We start from the raw sequence: 20,543 nt of genomic DNA, 5'->3' as shown, positions 1-20,543 counted from the left end.
AATTGAGGCTTTGAAAAGCCAGGGTATTATTATTCCATGTCATCACTCTCCATGCAATACTCCCATTTTGCCAGTTAAAAAACCCAAGCCTGGGCCAGATGGTAAACCTGTTTATCGTTTTGTGCAAGACCTTAGAGCGATTAATAATTATGTTATTCCTAGACATTCCATAGTTCCAAACCCGGCTACGATAATTTCATCGATTCCCTATGAATCTACATGTTTCACAGTGGTAGACCTTTGCTCTGCCTTTTTCTCCATACCAGTACATGAGGACTTCCAATATTTATTTGCTTTTACCTGGAAAAATAGACAGTGGACCTGGACTAGACTCCCACAGGGATTTGTAGACAGTCCCACATTATTTTCCCAAATTTTACAGCAGGATCTGGCCTCTATTACCTTTAAGGGCTCCACACTAGTACAATATGTTGATGACTTACTTTTGGCCTCTCCTAATGCTGAAATTTGTCAGGAAGATAGCCGTCACTTACTGCTGGAGCTGCACAAGAGAGGACACAAGGTTTCCAAGACAAAGGTACAATGGTGTTTGCCCCAGGTAGAATATTTAGGATTTATTTTGGCTGCTGGAACTCGCTCTGTCTCTTCTAAGAGAGTCCAGGCCATTCAACAACTCTCTGCCCCCACTACTAAGAGGCAGTTGAGAGCCATTCTGGGAGCAGCTGGGTACTGTAGACAATGGATACCCTCTTTTGGTGAAATTACTAAACCCCTCATAGCTCTTACAAAAAGTTCTGTTCCAGACAGTTTACAGTTGGATCCCCAGCATCTCTCAGCCATAAAAGAATTAAAACGGGCCTTGTTATCAGCACCTGCCCTAGGACTGCCAGATTATAGTAAGCCTTTCACTCTCTTTGTGCATGAACAAAGGGGGGTGGCTTCTGGAGTCCTGACTCAGTCACTGGGGCCTAACCAACGTCCTATAGCCTACTATTCAATTCAGCTGGACCCTGTAGCGGCTGGAGCGCCACCTTGCCTTAGAGCAGTGGCGGCCACAGCGCTTTTGGTAGAAAAAGCCTCTGATTTGGTCCTAGGTAACCCTCTAACTGTGCAATGCCCTCACGAAGTGGAGGCTCTCTTACTACGTCACAGGACACAAGCCTTTTCAGATCAAAGGCTGGCTAAGTATGAAATAACCCTGTTAGGTAATGAGAATATCACTTTAAAACGCTGCACAGTTCTTAATCCAGCAACACTACTCCCTAACTTACCATTCTCGGGGGAACCGTTGCATGACTGTGCTTCTTTAGTTGATATGGCTGAAAAACCCCGTGATGATCTTTTTGATACACCTTTAGAAAATCCTGATCTTGTCCTCTATACAGATGGTTCCTCATTTATGAGAGAGGGAACCCGTTTTACTGGAGCTGCTGTAGTTTCTGATTATGACACCCTCTGGGCAGCTTCTCTGCCTTCCCATTTTAGTGCACAGGCTGCTGAACTTGTGGCTCTTACACAGGCCTGTAATATAGCTAAAGATAAGAGTGCCACCATTTTTACTGACTCGAAATATGGCTTTGGCATATGCCACTTTATTGGTATGATTTGGCGTCAACGAGGCTTTCTAACATCCTCGGGCAAGGCTATTGCCAATGGGGACCTTATCAAGGACCTCTTAGATGCCCTAAAACTGCCTTCTTCCCTAGCCGTTGTACATTGCCCTGCCCACACAGGGAATAGTGATCCTGTTTCAAAGGGAAATGCACGAGCCGATTCTGCAGCCAAGCTTGCTGCATTAGAAGCTCCTGAACATGTATTTAACCTTTCACCTTCTGAGGATATTCTTTCCAACCTAACCTATGACGATTCTGAAGTAGAAAAGTGGAAAAAGAAATTTAAGGCGAAACAGATCAATGGCATCTGGGTGTCTCCGGAAGGTAAGCCATTTCTTCCCCGGAAATTCTACCACCAGGTATGCCTCTCTGTTCACAGAAAAGGCCATTTTGGTACACAAGGCATTGTAGACTCTATTAAGAGAACCTGGATAGCACCAGGTGTGACTAATACAGCATCTCGAATCTGCTCGGGCTGCTCCACATGTCAGTCTTATAATCAGTATGCTTTTAAGGTCAAAGCTTATGGAGGGCGTCCTCTAGCATATACACCTTTTGAGCACTTACAAATTGATTATATTACTATGCCAAAAGCAGGACATTATAAATTTTGCCTTGTTATAGTTGATCAGCTCACTCGGTGGGTGGAGGCCTTTCCCAGCCCCCGAGCCACAGCTGCCTTTGTTGCCAAAATTCTTCTTAAAGAGATAGTACCTCGTTTTGGCCCACCAGCCCGCATCGATTCTGACAAAGGCACACATTTCACTGATTCGATTTTATCCCAAATCTACTCTTTCTTGGGAGTGACTCCAAAATTCCACACGCCCTACCATCCACAAAGTTCAGGCCAAGTCGAACGTATGAATAAAGAGCTTAAGAGTATGATTGGCAAATTATGTACTGAAACCCATTTGAAATGGCCTGATGTTCTACCATTGGCATTATTCTATCTACGAAGTAGACCAAGAGGAGAACTTCATATATCTCCTTATGAAATGCTTTTTGGTCACCCTCCTATCCAAGCTAAAACTTTTTCCCCAGTTTATACATCACTGGTGGGAGGTGATACTTCTGTTGCTTCCTATATACAGGAATTACAGACCAGGCTACGTGAACTCCATGAGGCAGGAGCTGTGGTCCAGGCAGGACCATTAGACTTTTCATTGCATAACTTCAACCCAGGAGATAAAATATATGTAAAGAATTTTCAGAAAACCAGTGGAACTCAACCTGCCTGGGAAGGACCTTTTCAGGTATTATTGACAACTCCTACTGCCATTAAAATTGGTGAAAAAGACTCATGGATTCATTGCTCTCATATAAAGCCTGCACCATTCATAGGTGAAGAGATTTCAGATAGACCTGAGGTAGACGCTAAAGAGGTAAAAACCCTAAAGATAGCAACTGTTAAAGAGCAAAGAGAGTTCAGAGGAAAAAGGCAGTTCCCATTTAATAATCCCACTGATCAGTTAAATGCTTTGGGACTCAGTCTTCGTAAAGTATCAGGAGACGGAAATTGCCTTTTTAGGGCTTTAGCAGACCAGCTAGAAGGTCACTGTAGAAATCATCTCAGACACAGACAAGAAGCTGCTTCTTATATGATTAACCATAGACAAGAGTTTGAGTCTTTTATAGTAAATGACTCCCCTTTTGAAGAATATGTTGATGAATTAAAGAAATTTGGAAAGTGGGGAGGAAATGATACAATTGTAGCATTTGCTAAGCAGCATCAGCTGAATGTTGTGGTTCATCAATTAAATCAGCCTTTATTGAAAATCAGTGGCACAGACAAAACTGATGCTAGAGAACTCCACATTTTCTACCATAAAGAACATTATGACAGCATTAGGAAGATCAATGACAATTCAGAAACCCCTGCCACTTTGGCATGCAGAGAATTGGGGAACCAGTTAAAACAATGTGGCATACCCCAAACTCTAGCAGCTTAAATACCTTAAAATTTAACAAGCATTTCCTTCCACAGGCAAAAGCACTGAAGCACATGGCCTAGTTTTCTGGCCCACCTCAATTTCTCCCACCCTTTTCCCTACCCTATACCTATTTTTTTTTTTTTATCCTTTTTGCTTTTTGTTTTGTTTTGACTTTTGAAAGGCACTGAAAAGACCTGGAATTCACCACACCTTTAAATTCTTTAAGAGCACAAAAGGGTGCTTAGCGAATCTTTTGCCTTTTATTTTTGGTTTTTGGTTTTGCTTTTTTTTTTTTTTTTTTACTTTTGTTTCTTTTGCTTTTCTTTAAAAACCCGATTTTGTAAACTAAGTGACTTTTCAAAGGCATTTTAAGTATATGCTATTGAATATTGAATCTTGCTTATTGAAGTCTTATTTCTTTTTGATGAATTAATCACCACTTTAAGTATCTGCTACTGTTATACTAGAGAATTCATGTATAAGATGATGTGGTCTAATTGCTAAAAGAAGATTATGTAATAATGTCTAAAAGAAGATTATGTAACAATGTCTAATATAATCAGCTATTTACATTCGTTTATTATTTATATGTCATTATACTCTGGGTATGGTTTGGAATTATTGTATATATCACTAATATATTCTCAGTTATGCAGCATAGCACACATTTTTACCATCATATTGTCTTTGGTGAAATTAATGAGATTTCAGAAATATGGAAACTTATCATTTCAGAGACTAACTTGCTGTGAACTCTGATGCAGGCCCTGGAGAGAATATATGTGCAACAAAAGGAGAGACAGGTATACATAAGTCCATGGTTTGCTTATGATGGTGACTATGTAGAGCACAATTACTAGGCACAGTCCAGTATTCATCCTCTCTCCCTCCTAATTTAACCTAATTTAACTGAACTTACTTATCTTTTTATCTCACTCAGTTGAATTCACCTGTGGCCTAGCACAATCACTGGCTGTCTCGGAACCATGAGATATGGTATGATAACCTTTCCATAACATTTTCAGGTGTCATGAACACATACTAAATTTGACTTTGATCCAGACACATGGTGGTAAAAAGTGTTACTGATTGCAAAATGCTATGCTAAGGTTTAGTAAAAAAAAAAAAAAAATACAGCAATTCAAACAGTTAAAGAAGAAATCCAGCTTTCCAGACCAGAGTCCAGAATCCAGAATCCAGACCAGAGTCCAGAATCCAGTTTTCCAGACCAGAATCCAGTTTCCTCCTGATGATATCTTACCACTTCAAGAAGACAAGAGAACTCAGAGACTTTATATGAACTGTTTTGCTTTATTAGCTTTTACTATCTCCTTTCTGTTATATACTATCTGTAACATGTACTCTCTGCAGAGGCTCTCCCTTTGCAAGACTAATGTCAAAGCGTCGGTTCATGAGGAAAGAAAAAAAATCGCCCCTCTGGACAAAACTTTCCTCTCTTCCTTTTCTGTATTGTTGTTCGCATATTATTAGTCAGCAGAAGTTATTATATTCTTTTTACTGTTCCATCAAGGAAACATTCCATTTCTTGAGGAAGCAAAGGGGGGAAATGTGGTAAAATATGAAAGTTTTTAACAGTCGGTTAGGATAACTGAAAGACGCCAGTTTTTCAAGGACCACCCTTTTGGGGAGGAGATGAACAGTCCGCCTGCTGCGCATGTCAGACTGCCTGCCGGGTTTTTTGACTTCCGGGGTGGAGAGAACGGGAGTAGCCTTTTTTGCCGGCTTGGCGGGACTCCGGGCGGCGCGGCACAGACGGTCTGACTCACTCCAAAGGTGGCCTAAATCGGTTTGGTGAGTTTTTATAAGGAATATAGACTAAGCCTAGATTTAAGACGATTTGTACTGTATTTCTGTTTTCCTATCCTTCTAATCAACAACACCTTATATACAATAAAGGCTCTATCTAGAAAACCAGAAGCTTCTTCCATTTACTAGTCTGGGAGATGAATTAAGGGAAGGGTTAAGTAGGGGAGATTTATGATCTAATATCCAATTTTAAATCTCACAGCAGAAATTGCGTAGATGTGGAAGGGTCATGGAAAGGGAAGAGTCAAACCAACTCCAATGTTTATAGCCTGGGAGGGCTGGATTGTGGTGTCATCAACAGTGATAGGGAAGTTAGGAGGAGGGCAGCAGGTTTAAGAAGGAAGATGAGTCCAGTTTTGGACATATTGAGTTCAAGACACCACAAGTACATCTAAGGAGACACATCTAGCTGGAGGTACAACTCTAGGGGAGATGATGGGACAAGATATGTAAATTTGGGATGCAAATTGCATAGAGGTACTGGATTCATGGAAACAGATGAGAACACCAAGGAAGAAGTGCCTATAGAGAGAAGAAAACAGAACTAAGGACAAAACTTGAGGGTGATTCCAAAACTCAATGTGGAAGGGGAAGAAAGAGGATGATAAATCACTCTAGAAAGTATTGCTAGGTGAAGGCAGTGTCATGGACTCCAAAAGAGAAAGAAATATCCAGTAGAGGAGAGTGGTCTGTTGACCATCAAATTAAACAGAAACACTAAGAATTATAACTGAGAAAAATTCAGGAATTAAGCAATTAAGAGGTCACTGTTTTTTCTTCTGTGCATGTGGAAAATCTAATGTTTGATGACATTTGTCAAGTATAGAACAACAACAAAATCTGGTGACCTGTAAGAGACTAATTTCAGGAAAGCAATAATCATAAAACAGATTGCAAGGGGTGGAGGGAAATGGAGGAAGCAAGTAGAGACTAAATTCATATATGACAGATTTAGATTAAGAGCTGGAAGGGATTTTAGAGGTCATTGTGTCCAATCCCACAATCCAGATAAGCAAACTGAGACCCAGAGAGGAATGTGCTCTGCCTAGGGACAGGCATAGCTAGTATCTGAGGCCTCAGGTGGAATTAGAACACAGTTCTTCCAGACTTCAAGTCCAGTACTCTACCACCCCCCCCACTACCATTATATACTTTCTGAGAAAGAGTTTAATAAGGAAGTTGAAGAGAAAGAGAAGATAACATGAGGGGATGGAAGGCTCAGGGGAATGTTGATACGTACTGTGACAAGGAATTCCACCGATCTGATAAAACACTTCAAACCTGAAAAAATCACGTGTACAACTCGTTTCAAAAATTTCTAGTTACGTGCTGAATTTGTAGCCATACTTTAAAACTCAATTCAAATGCAATTTTCTCCATGAAACATTTTTCTGACCCCCAGGCTGGTAATAACTTTACCCTCAGACCTCATAGAACACTTTGTTTTGTAACTCTCTAGTGAATTTTTCCATGTAATTATGTGTATTAGAGCTATCTGTACTTGTAACTCATTCCTCTATTATTCTGAGGATCCTTTTCAGTAGCAATTGAATCTTATCTCTACTTTGTATCTTATCACATTGCTCTTACACTAAGTATGCAAAAATAAGTTGTCTTACATTGTTTATGTACTTCTGAAAGACCACTTAGCTAAAGAGAATAAATTTGTTTAAAACTATACATGTTTTTGGGAAAAAAAATACAGTCAGGTAAACATATTCATGCACACACCACCACAGGATAAGTTCAAATTAGTTGCTTTCAATTCCAGTGTTACTTTGAAAGTGAATCAAATAAAAGGCTGTATTTTATACCTTAGTCCTGTGGGGCTCTTTCTCCATCCATCAAAGTGTTAATCATCTCTTAAATTTCTCTTTCTTACTTTCAGTTCTATTTGAAGGTTATCCTAACAGAATATTGAACAGTTTTTGAGAGTTCTGGTTCAAAGTTTTCTATGAATAAAATTACTTGACAATAAGAAACCTCTTAAGGTATCCTAAGTCCTGGTAGGCTATTAAAATACAGAAGAGGCTATAGTCAAGAGGCTGCCCTGGCTTTCTACAGTTGTTTCTTATACTCCAAGATATTGGCTACCAAATCAGTTAGCAAGAATAGAGTACCACAAGGGCATCTTTCTAATCTATGTACATACCAAGCTACCTAAAGCAGCTGGGGCCAAGATTATAGCAATGCTCCAAAGAACTTGAACCTAGGTCTTCCTAAATTCTGACGTCAGCCCTCTATCCTCTATGTACGATTTTGCCTTGTTTTATTTTGGTGATTTTAACATAATAATTCTAGAACTGTAGAAACAAAACAGTATCAGGATACTGCTAAAGCTCAAGGTTAATGCCAAAGATACTTTCTCTCACTGTCTTTCAGAGTAAATGAATCTGCACTCATGGAATTCTAGTTTTGATTCTCTGGGACGGTGGTGATGGTGGGGAATTAAGAAACTTCAGGACTACCAATAATTGTTGAAATTTATGTTGCTTTAAGGCCTGCATATAATTTTGTATACAATATTTAAAGTTCATAATGACCCTTTAAGAAAGTACAAGGGAGGGGCAACTAGGTGGCGGAGTGGATAGAGCACTGGCCCTGGAGTCAGGAGGACCTGAGTTCAAATCCAGCCTCAGACACAACACTGATTAGCTGTGTGACCCTGGGCAAGTCACTTAACCCCAACTGCCTCACCAAAAAAAAAAAAAAAAAAGGTACAAGGGGGCAGCTAGGTGGCACAGTGGATAAAGCACTCACCCTGGATTCAGGAGGACCTGAGTTCAAATATGACCTCAGACACTTGACACTTACTAGCTGTGTGACCCTGAGCAAGTCACTTAACCCTCACTGCCCGGCCAAAAAAAGAAAGAAAGAAGGAAAGAAAGAAAGAAAGGTACTGCAGAGAAGAAAACAGGATAAAAGACTGATTTTCTCATTATCACCTAGCTAATAAGTGACAGAAGCAGGTCATGAACCCAAGATTCTCCTGACTTCAAGTTCAGCATTTTCCACTATGCTAGTCTGACTCATTATACCATGATGTCTCTCAATAAAACATAAAGATACAACAAAGGAGCAGACGGCAAGTGTCACTGAGTCAAGTAGCCACAGGAATTGTTATCTTAAAAGAAATTTTAATTTCTTTTCCTAGGAGTGTTTCTTGTGACCTTTGATATATGCCAATGGTCAACTTATTTTTACATTAGTAATTTTGTTTAAATACGATTTTAAAAACAGAAAAGAAAATGGACTATCTTTAGCAGAGTTCAAAGTCTATTCTGAAGAAGAGACTAAACTAGGAATTCAATTCTGTATATGTACTGGCATGGAATCATATATTTTAAGGAGGAAGATGCCACGTGGCCCAATCCATTTGTTTAGGCAGATTAGGTATTACTTGTATTTCACAAATCATGTAACACACCTACAAAGATTAAGTGACTTGCTAAGAGTCAAATACCTGGTAAAGAGCAGATTTCCTTTTCTGACAGAAGTGCTATAATACCCCCATTTTCATTATTTTCCTTGAGATTCTGGCCCTTTAGGACAACACTAGAAGAGTGGCCAAAATACACAGTAGAGAAGCTGTGAACTGGTCAAACCTTTCTAGAAATAAACATCAAACTATACTAACAAAGATCCTAAACTGTCTACACTTTTTCACTCAAAGATCCCCCTGCTAAGTACATATATGTCAAGAAGATCAAAGATAAAAAGAAAAGTCTCACATATACCACAATACTTGTAGTCGCACTTTGGGGAGTAGCAAAGAACTCCAAACAGTAGATATCTGTTGATTGGAAAAAATGTTAAATAAATTGTGGTATATGACTATAATGGAGTATTACTGTGCTATAAGAAATGATGAATGCAAAGAATTCAGAGAAGTATAGTAAAACATAAACTATATAAAGTGAAGTTCAAAAAATGCAGAAAAACAAGATACACAAGGACAATATAAATGGGAAGAACAAAACTAAGACTATGAGAAAAGGTGTGCTGGCAATGCTTAACGATTGACTCTCCAGGAAAAAAAAATGCATACATGATATACTTTAAAATCTTATCCATCACGTTATAATCAACAATAACAAAAAAAAAAATCAAGCCTTGACTTGTAACATTTACTAATTTCTAAGGTATAAATGTTCACAATGAAAATTTAACGATCAGCTTGCTGGTAGGAACTGGCTTCAGAAAACTATGGGAAGTAATCCAGCATAAATTAGGGTAGTTACTGTGTTAACTTTTGTTGAACTGTCTTTCTTCTTTGTTACAAAGCATGGCTCTTTGGGTGAGAGAGGGATATATTTGGAAATAAAGGTGGCATAAAAAAACCAAAAGAGCAATATGTACACATTTTAAAAATAAAAGATTTTCTTTGAAATCTGGGTTCTAGTTCCATCCCTGACACTAATTCACTGTGTAACCGCAGGCAAGGATCTTCCTCTTTAAGGGGGCCTTTCCACATCTGTAAAATGAAGCCACAGGTGACTCAGATGATCTTTAAGGGGTCCTTTTAGTTTTAAAATTCTATCATTATCAATAAAGGAGAATGGAAGACACTGCTTGAGCAATGTTACAGGTGACATCAATGTAATTATTTCAACGGTCAAAAATGTTTTGATTTTGAGGATTGATAATTTTGAAACCAGGTAGCTTTTATTAGTTTTCTCCATGATATAGCAGCATTCTTATTTCAATAATAAGACCATGCATTTATATAGTGTTTTAAGGGTTGCAAAAAACTCTTCAAATTTCATCTTACTTTATTCTTACAACAACCCTGGGAGGTAGGTGGTATAGATGTCAAAATGAATAGAGGTTTGGACATGAAGTCAGGAAGACCTCAGTTCACTTTTGGCTTTAGACACTTAACTAGCTCTGTGACCCTGGGCAAGTCACTTTACCTCTGTTGGCCTCAGTTTCTTATTCTGTAAAATGGGGGAGGGAAATAGCACTTATCAAGACTGTGGTGAGAATAAAATGAGATAGTATTTGTAAAGTACTTTTCAAACCTTAAAACACTATATAAATGACAGCTATTATTATCATTGTCACCACCACCCGTATTTTACAGATTAGAAAACTGTGGTAGACAGAGGTTAAGAGACTTGCTCAGAGTTATACAGCCAGTAAGTGTCTCACTCTGGACTTCAACTCAGGTCTTCCTGACTTCAGATCAATTAACTGAGTGCTTTATCTACTGTGAAACCTTGCCACCTCTACCCTTTATTTTTCCATGAAATGGCAACCTAACACCCATTGGAGTGTTTTACCAGGGTAAGAATAAATGGATGCAGCTTTACATATAAACACTTCAAACTAGTAGTCTGTGTTTTGCACTAGGTTCTTTACTTGAGAATCTGAAGTTTTTTTTTAAATGAATGGGTGTTCTCATCTCTAAACATGACTTAGGTGCTAATGAGTATACCCCCCCCACCTCCCAGAAAACCATTACAATCTTTACAAGAAAAGTGTTTCTCAATGCTATTATTCTATGATTGGGAATATTTAATAACTATAATTGTCCCATGTGTGCTCAACCTCATACTGTCATAGTTGGAAGAGATGATCTTCAAAGTATTTTTTTGGATCTAAAATTACATTCTATCATTGATGAAGGGAAGGGGGTAACTGTTTAAAAAAAAAACCTTCCAGGCAACATCAGTGTACTTCTTTAAATTCTTTCACAAGTACCTTAATTTTGAGGATTGATAGCTTTGAAGGAGAAGTAGTAATAACACCATGAGACTGATTTTACAAGTCACAACCTAAGTCTTATCATTTTATCTTGAATTTTCTAAACAAAATTCTAAGAGCTTAGTCATTAAAATTGAACTTACATAATTCAAATCCGAATCTAAAGGAAGCCACAACCTCTCTGAACCTCAATTTTCTTACTTTTCAAAATGGGGATAAAAGTATTTGCACAAGGTTGTCACAGAAGAGCTTTATGAACCACAGAAGTGCCATTTAAATGTGAAATATAACTGAATACAGAGCTTTAAAGATTTAGGCATTTCATTTGAACCTCATGACAACCCTATGTGTAGGTATTATAGTATCACTAGTTTTATGGGTGGGGAAACCAAGGCTCAGGGAGGTCGTGACTTGCTTATGGTCACACAGCTAGTAAATATCACAGGTCTGCAGCAGCTGATAGAGAGGAATTTGTGTAGGGCTTGGAGCCTAGAGAGATCTCAATCTCATAGGTGTTTACAAAGCTTGGAAACAATGGAGAAGTCACTTAGCCTCTCAGAAACTCAGTTTCAGTCAGTATAATGAGAATTACAATTCTTCTAGTACCAAACTCACAGTATTGTTTTGAGGATTGAATGAAAATCATGTCTTTGTAAACCATAAAATTGTATATATGAGCATAAGCTTCATGATTACCCCAGTAATACTGATACTAGTCTTACTACTCCTATACCTCCATTAAAGTCCTTTTGCTATGCCAAAGTCTGATAGGTTCTACCAGGGTACAAGCCAGACTTCAAGTAGAGATGCCTACCAAAAGACTGGAAGCCTGTCTAAGGACCAGCCTATCTAAGTTCAGAGAAGCCATTATCACTGAGCAAGCTGGCTATTAAGTAACATTTTTTTTCCAGCCCCGGCAATTCATAAAGAATTCCTATTACTAAGTAAAGATGTTGTAATATTCATTAGGAGGGAATACTCATATTCATAAAATCATCTATCCTGGATAAAATCACAGATCCTTGCAATTTTAAATGTTATCTTTTTTTTTTTCCGGTAAGGCAATTGGGGTTAAGTGACTTGCCCAGGGTCACACAACTAGTAAGTGTTAAGTGTCTGAGGCCGGATTTGAACTCAGGTACTCCTGAATCCAGGCCGGTGCTTTATCCACTGTGCCACCTAGCTGCCCCTAAATGTTATCTTATCCGCTCATATCTTCCGTAGTCACAAAAGCTATGAACTTTTTTTTTTTTTTAGTGAGGCAATTGGGGTTAAGTGACTTGCCCAGGGTCACACAGCTAGTAAGTGTCAAGTGTCTGAGGCCGGATTTGAACTCAGGTACTCCTGACTCCAGGGCCGGTGCTCTATCCACTGCGCCACCTAGCTGCCCCTATGAACTTTTAAAAAAGGGATTTGGAAGCCTTTGAAAGTAAAATGTTAAATTTAGTATATACTTTTTTAAAGCAAGCTGGTATGCAATAAATGTGCAGTTTCACATATAATTCTCTTATTCTTTTCATACTGAGATGTGTTTCTTCTAGTATTTGTTAAATTCAGAAAAAGAAACATTTAAAAAGGCATTTATGTCTTAAGTTTAATTAAAAAACAACAACAACCCAATACCATGTCCCCCTCTCTCTCCTTTTACATCACTAAAACACTACAATTTATACCGTCTTGCAACATACAAATCAAATGAAAAATATATACCTGACTACAATTAGAAGTTTTCTGGGCTGTCACTGAGATATTACATATCTTTTTCTAAGTCATTCACTTTGATTTTTAAGCAGACTTAAAGCTAGTATGTGACATCTAGGGTGGCATTTCTTATATACAGGCAACAAAGTATCATTTACTTGGTAGTTCATGTGGGGGTGGGTATTCTGAAAAGAAAATGTCAAAGAAGTCCTCTGATGCCTCACTGTTTAAGAGTTGACCCTGGATTTTCGAAGGCTATGTATGCTAAGGGAGCACAAGTACTTACCAAGCCGGAAAAGCTTCAAGTATAGGCCTAGGGGTGGCCTTATTCCTGTTATCTGAGGGGCAGGAGACATGTCAGCAGAAAGTTGGCTACCTACTAATAGAAGATTCCTACCTCGAACACTGAACCGACCCTCCCCACCAATATATGAATGTTGCAATCCATGGCAGTAAAAGCATCCTTACCATTGAAATCATGGATCTTGGAAATGATTACAAAATGCTTCTCTTTGTATTAAAGCATAAAAACCCCAGATTTGAATCTGCCAAAACAAAATGCTCCTATTTTCTAAGAGCTTAGAAATCTCTTCCTATAAGGTGGACTTGCTGAGAAAACAACAAAAAACAAAATCACTTTACTTCTTTTGCTACAGATGTGCTGCTAGATGTGGGACTAAGCACCCCAACCCTGAGTATATTCCATTACAGAGGTAAAAAATGGGAAGGACAATGTTGACCTATCTTAGAAGTACCATGAGAAATAAAACATATTTTAAAGAAATTCCGAAATAAAAACTCTAAATAAAAATCTAATTAGGTCATCTACAACTAAATAGAACTATCCTCTGTAATACCGAGAGAGTTGATTCTGAATACATTTAAAGAAACAGTAATATGTAAGATTGTTAGCTTGTTACAAAGAGGGGATTACCCCACAGTTGGTTCAGTGATTAACCAACAGTCACCACTTACAGGATCAAGTACTGATGATGCATAGCTCTATATTAAAACTAACTGTAGGGGGCAGCTAGGTGGCGCACTGGATAAAGCACCGGCCCTAGATTCAGGAGTACCTGAGTTCAAATCGGGCCTCAGACACTTGACACTTACCAGCTGTGTGACCCTGGGCAAGTCACTTAACCCCCACTGCCCCGCAAAAAACAAACAAAAAACTAACTGTAAAAGCTTCAGCCTCATAATATATATTATTCCCCTTCCTTTACCTTCAGGAGTGGGCAAATTGGCCTCCTTTTCTTTTCTTTATACATAGCACTCATAGCTTCCTAATGAAGACCTTTGAATTGGCTAACCCCCATTAACAGGAAAGTACTCCTTCCTCTCCTCCACTTCTTCAAAATGCAGAGACTATTTCTTTTTTGTTGCTTTATCCCGATCACTAAACACAGAGTTTAGCAGATGGAAAAAAAGTCCTAATAAATGCTTGTTGATTTGATTGACTAACTGAATGCCAACAGTCAGTTTTATAACAAATCTGAAGACTTAAAACAATACTGTATTGTATGTTTTGATTATTAAAATGATTGAGTGTTTAAGAATGATTAATAAAATTTCATCAACATTTTATTACATGACTACTTTAAAAAAATAATCACAATTTCCTATCTTGAAACTATTTTCAGATATCCAAAGGGGTGACATGTAAGAAGGATTAGATTTGTTCTCTGGAGGGCAAAGCGACATGCAATGGGAGGAAGTTGCAAAGAAACCAACTTGGGATTGGTTTCAGGAAAAATTTCCTAGCATCTGTTGCTAAAGGGTAGAATGGACTGGCCTCAGAGATAATATGTTTCTCTTCTCTGGAGGTCATCAAGCAAATGCTGAATAATCTCTTATCTGGCATGTTGGAGAAAGGATTCATGTTCTGCCAGCAGTTGAACTATATGACCTTCCAACTCTGAAATTCTGTGGGATTCTGTGAAATATGTAGTTTTCCAAATTTCAATTGATCAAACTAGGCATACATTAAAATTTTATGTATTAAAATTGGAACACAAAAAAGGCATTAGATTTAAAATATGTAGATATCTATAAGGTTGGGGTTTTTTTTTTGCTAAATTGTATTAGATTTCTATATTATTCCATGAAATAGCTGCAACAAGTTAATTTTTTTTTGGAAAAACTGATAAAGCTTATTTCTTTTCATAAAGGCAAAAACCTCTGATACACATAACAAAATCATTTCCTTTACTTAAAAAAAAGCATATAGTGATATATGTGAAATGGATGAATTTTTATTATAAAGTTCTTATACAGAACCATCAGTACAATGATAATATAACTGTGGAACAGCAGCAAGCATTGAGATGTTTACTCAGTTAAGATACAAAGAACAAGTTATGTGTGAGTAGGAATATAAGTACATAAAGTTGCTAACAAAGCAACATAAAATGTATCTTTACTTTAGACAGTGCACAGAACCTTATCTTAGGCTACTTAGAAGTCAAATATTCTCAACTGCTGGTTCAGTGAAAATGTGGGTTATGACAGAATGTAATTTTGGCATAATGTAAAAAAGTTAGGGGGCAGCTAGGTGGCATGGTGGATAGAGCACCAGCCTTGGAGTCAGGAGGGCCTGAGTTCAAATCCGACCCCAGACACGTAACACTAGCTGTGTGACCCTGGGCAAGTCATTTAACCCCAATTGCCTCACCAAAAAAAAAAGAAAGAAAGAAAAGAAAGGGGCAGCTAGGTAGTGCAGAAGATAGAGCACCAGCCCTGGATTCAGGAGGACCAGAGTTCAAATCCGGCCTCAGACACTTGACACTTACTAGCTGTGTGACCCTAGGCAAGTCACTTAACCCCAATTGCCTCATCAAAAAAAAAAAGTTAGGTCCAAGTTTTAACCAAGTACATTCTCACTGGTCATCTTTTATGGGTACTAAAAATGGAGAAAAGATGAAGTTGCTGATAATGAAGACTGGGAAATTTGTAATTTGCACCATTTCTTTTTTATCCCTCAAAGCCTACAAGACAGATGAAATAATGTGAACATGGTATTTTTCAAAAGCTGCTATAAAGCCAAAGTAATATTCTAATTTGGAATTATTATTCAGCTGATTTCTCTGAATTATGTATTTGTGATAAGCTTTTTGTAATTACCAAAAAATGTGTAGAAAAGTAGATGATGGAAATTGCACAAATATAAACCTGTAAATATATTAGGATTCCAAACATTGAAAGAGTAAAAACAAAATGAATGTGTAGTATCTGCAAAGCTGCAATAAATATATCACATGTAAACCGAAAGAGTTCCTAGTATTCTGCTGTCTAATCAGAAACTCTACTCACAGTAATTAAGTATTATTTTCCTGGGGACCCTTTGAAAAAGTTAATTATTTTTAATGATTCAATGTTTTTAACTAGACAAGTATAGTTTCATGATACTTTTCTATTTCTTGTACTACTTTTGCTCTAGGAATTTATTTGCTTATTTTTTAAAAAAGAAAATGGCTTTAAAACACCAACATAACTAAGAATACAAGTACAAGACTACTAAAACTAAAGGAGTGAACAGTAAAACTTTGTCATAAAAAGCACCCTGCCATACTATGAATTTGGTTATAATATACATTGGGGATCAAATTGTGCCTCTTATACACAAATGACATATAATGAATTTCACAATAAGGGACAAGCTCTGACAGATGTATCCTTGTCTCTAGACAGTGTCACAAGGAAGTGGTCTGAAAAGGGACAGTAACTATTATTAATATTTTTACTTTTTGATCAGCATGAAATGTAAAGTGTTAACTAAATGGTATTTTCTGAACTTCAAAACTTTGGCTTCTTCAACTCAAAGTATACATTCAATCGCAAGCTAACTACACCAAATAAATTAGTAACAAAAAATTTTACACTTTTATCTTTCCTCACACTCTCAATTATGCCCCTCACCCCCCCCCCTCCATTTGAGACAGAACCTTAGAAAGAAAGTAGGGATCACCACCTGCCTCCCAGAGGAAGACAACATGTTATTTTTTTTAGTTTGCAATATTGTCACTTTTGAGCAGCATGAAAGCCCCTGAACCAAAAAGCCTGAACAGATTTATTCTATTCTCTTCATCTCTTTCTTCCAGTCTAAAGAGCAATAACATGTGAAACAAAAACCAGACATCCTGTGGCAATGCTAAAGGCTACCAGTAGGACAAGTCTCATATATGTATGTATGTATGTATACACATGTATATATGGGTGTATATAAATACAGCCATACATACATACATATAGAAAAAAATCTATATACCAGCTCAGAACTTCCTCCTTTTCATCACAAGACTCCACAAAGATCCACATTATCACTACAATGTCTATTTAGGTTTGCTTTTCCAACATTCATCTTGGACTCAACGCTCTTTCAATCTGTTTCCAAGTCTTTTCTATTCCAAGACACAGAAATGGACTCCAAGAGCTAGCAGAACTTCAGTCTCATTCAGAGTGGTACGGTTAATACACACCCAAAATGGGTCACTGCATAAGCTTTTGGACTATTCTAGTCTAGCAGGTAAATATTACTTTTCAAATAAGTTGCAGCTTAATGTGTTATTTATAGTCTTTTTAGATTCTTTAACCTACAAGGTACACCGTTCACATTTTCTTAAAATTTCACGACGTTGAAATATTTCTAATTGGCAATACAAAATACACTCTTTTCTAAACGGGAACGACACAAGAAAGTATAGCTAATAGTAAGGTTGTAAGAGACCAAATTTATTGGGAAGGAAAAAAATTTTAAAACGTCCTAGCTTTTGTTTTGCGATCTCTGGGGACAGTATCGAAGAATTTTTGAGCTTGGAAGGGCCTTTGGAGATCATCTGACTGTTTTTGGTGACTCTCTTACATGGAGTGCCTTGCAGCCCTCCCGCCACGCTGACCCCCAGTAATTTCACCGTTTCAGAGAGTGGCTTTTGTGCCTAGGCCTCGCCGGGCTCGGGGGATGGGAGGGAGCTCAAAGGCAACTCTTGCGCCCGCCGCTTTCGCGGACTCGAACCTGCGCGTGTTAACCTCCGAGTCGGCGTCACATTGTGTGGATGGGGCCGCTGATGAGGAGGCCCCCGAGCAATCAATATCCCCCCAGAAGCTCAGAAAGCCGCGGCGGCTAGCGGGGAGGGAAGGCAGGCCGGCTCCCTGGCTCCCCGGCCCGAGGTCGGGGCCGCGACCCTGAGGGGCCAGGTCGGAGCGCAGAGTCCTCCCGCCCTCCCGCCTCCCCGCGGGGACGCCGACCCCGGCCCGCCAGCTGTCCGGTGGCCCCAGCCGTACCTTTGGCGAGGGCCACAGTGGAGTTCTCGGTGTCGATGGTGTAGAGGATGCCCTCGTAGCGGATCTCCGCCTTGGAGATGAGGCTGATCTTGCTGCCGATGTAGGGGGTCCCTCCGCTCATGGCGCCGCCCCGGCCCCCGCCGCCCCCGGAGCCCGGGCAGGATCTTTAGAGAGGCCGATCCGCTGCCGCTGCCGCCGCTGCCGCCACTCCCGCACCCACCCCCAGATCCGTCTCACTACGAGCTGGCCCTCCTGGCTTCGGCCCCGGCCTGCTCCGCCGACTACTGCAGCCGCCTCTCTTCCAACATGGCCGCCCTCCGCTCCGCTCCGCTCGCCCCGCTCCGCTCGCTCGCTCCTTCCCCCGCCCCCCTCAACCAGCCAAGTAGCCTTCCCTTCCCCCTCCCACAAGCCGCGGCGGCGGCAGCGGCGGCGACGGCGAGAGCGGCGGCAGTCGAGGGGAATGCCGGGAGGAAGCTATCCCGTTCTGTCTCGCGAGATCTCCTCGGGTCGGACTCTTTTGCGTGGGGTCGCGGCTGCCAGTTCGTGAAAGAGAAGCCGACCTTCTTCGAGTTCTTGATTCGGCGGTGGGGAGCTCCAGAGCGTGTTAGCCCGGGCCCCGGAAATGCGTTACGGTAAATGAAGCCCCCGGGGCCCGCACCGTGCAGCTGCTCTTCGTAGCGCTGGGCAACCTGAGATTCTAGCGAGCACATTCCCGGGAGTGCCAGGTTGGCTGAAGCCCCAGGGCACGGACTCTCGTTTGCCCGGGAGCTGCTCGGAGGCTCTTTTCGGGGAGGATAGGAGAAAGCTATTCTTGAATATTGGGTTTCGGTGCCCCTTAACTAGGGGAAACCAGAACATTTCACAACGTGCTCTCCAACCTGCATTCTCACCTTGTTATGCATCATCCACCTTAACGCAGCAGTCTACGGCCCGGCCGTGCTGGCTCTCTTGTTGTTCTTCACACTCTTCATTTCTCGTCTCTTTTGCTTTGCACTGGCCGTTCCCCAATGCCTGGAATGTACTTTTTCCTAACCTAAGTCTCTTAGAAACCCTTGTTTTCTTTCAAAAGGGTCACATGGAACCTTCTACATGAAATATTGCCTGATCTCTCCCAACTGCCAGGTCCTGTCCTCAAAAAAAAAAATTACTGTGCGTTTTGGTGTATAACTAAATACGTACATGTTGTGCCCTTTTCTCCCCAGTAGAATGTTCAAGTGCCTGTTTCATCGAGTGGCCTGATTGATAGGCTTTGGAACTGGAAGAGACCTCCATTTTAGGCATGAGAAAAGTAACAGGCTTGAGATAAGTAATTTGCCTGTGCTCACACAGACATTTTGATTAAGGTATTTAGTAAATGCCTACTAAGTGCATTCATTCTTCTAGGAGGCTGAGGAGAGACAAAAAAAGACTGCCAGTCAGGCATTACCCTCCAGAAGCTTTTGTCCTTTTAGGGTGAAAAACCTGTAATCGTCTAAGTATATACATGATTATTTGGGGAAGGTTGGGATCACTAACAACTAGAGGGATCAGGAAGGTTCTCCATAGGTGATAGAACGCGGGTTGAAGCTTGAAGAAAGCTAAAGATTGTAAGAGGTTGAGATGAGGGAATGTACTACAAAACATGGGAATGGGGAGACAATCATTGCAAAGGCACACACTCTACCAAAGTGGGGAAAAGCAAATTGATCGATTTGCCAGAAACATAAGGAATTAAAGTGGAGTAGTATGGAATAAATCCAGAAAGGTAGTCTGGAACCAAATCATGGAGGGCTTAAACTGTCAAACTAACAGTGTATTTTATCCTTGAGGCATTAGGAAGCTTGAGAATACACTTGAGCAGAACAGTGACATAACCAGACTTGTGTTTTAAGAAAACTATTTTGGCAGTTATGTGGACCATCAGTTTGGTTCAGTCTCTCATTTGTTTTCTTTAGACTCCTTTTTCTTTCCCTAAGTCTCCTTTTATGAGTCATTACACATAATCTACCATCCTTTTCTGTGAGATTTTATAAAGGAGTTTTTATTCTAAACTATGGTTGTAGTGTGCTGTCATTTCTCCTGGCAAGTAGATTAACTGTTGGTCTTCTCTTTATGACAACTAATTAATTTATCCTTATTTGTGATTTCATTGGTAAATTGGTAAAAGCCCTAAGTGAGGAAGCTCTACTAATGCACATCAGCATCTCTTCTGCAGTTCTTAGAGCTGCCTGGAGAGCTGAGAGGTCCATTACTTGCCCTCTGTCACAGCCAGTATGTATCCTAAGGCCAACTTTCTGTCCTTGGCAATTGATTTTTATCAGTAGTTAAATTTTTGAAAAATGTTATCAGTATGGATTTCCTCTGTCCATTTCCCATTCTTAAGCATCAATAACTAGTTTAAATATATCAGATTCTCATTGGTTAGTTGCATATCATCTTTTTTTTTTGCTAGTTTTTATTTTTCTAGCTTTTTATTTTTGTCTTTGTATCAAACTCAAGAACTATTTTAGCATGAGGCCTTTCCTAATTCCCCAAGCTGCTATTG

The 20,543-nt window shown here is 39.6% G+C and overlaps 1 protein-coding gene across 3 annotated transcripts in view; it reads right to left on the bottom strand.

The window, feature by feature from the left end:
* The window catches only part of LSM14A (LSM14A mRNA processing body assembly factor), a 73,830-nt gene extending 55,686 nt beyond the window's left edge, over positions 1 to 18,144 (bottom strand). For all 3 annotated transcript variants that reach the window (XM_043988857.1, XM_043988856.1, XM_043988858.1), the window contains exon 1: positions 18,020 to 18,144. In XM_043988857.1, coding sequence (XP_043844792.1) covers positions 18,020 to 18,140 — 121 coding nt within the window. In that variant the 5' untranslated portion in view covers positions 18,141 to 18,144. The remainder of the gene's footprint in view (positions 1 to 18,019) is intronic.
* Positions 18,145 to 20,543: the final 2,399 nt, after the last annotated feature.

Source organism: Dromiciops gliroides, chromosome 2, assembly GCF_019393635.1.
Source record: "Dromiciops gliroides isolate mDroGli1 chromosome 2, mDroGli1.pri, whole genome shotgun sequence".
Taxonomy (NCBI): Eukaryota; Metazoa; Chordata; class Mammalia; order Microbiotheria; family Microbiotheriidae; genus Dromiciops; species Dromiciops gliroides.
The sequence above is the reverse complement of the archived record's forward strand: the minus strand, read 5'-3'. Positions and strand labels throughout refer to the sequence as shown.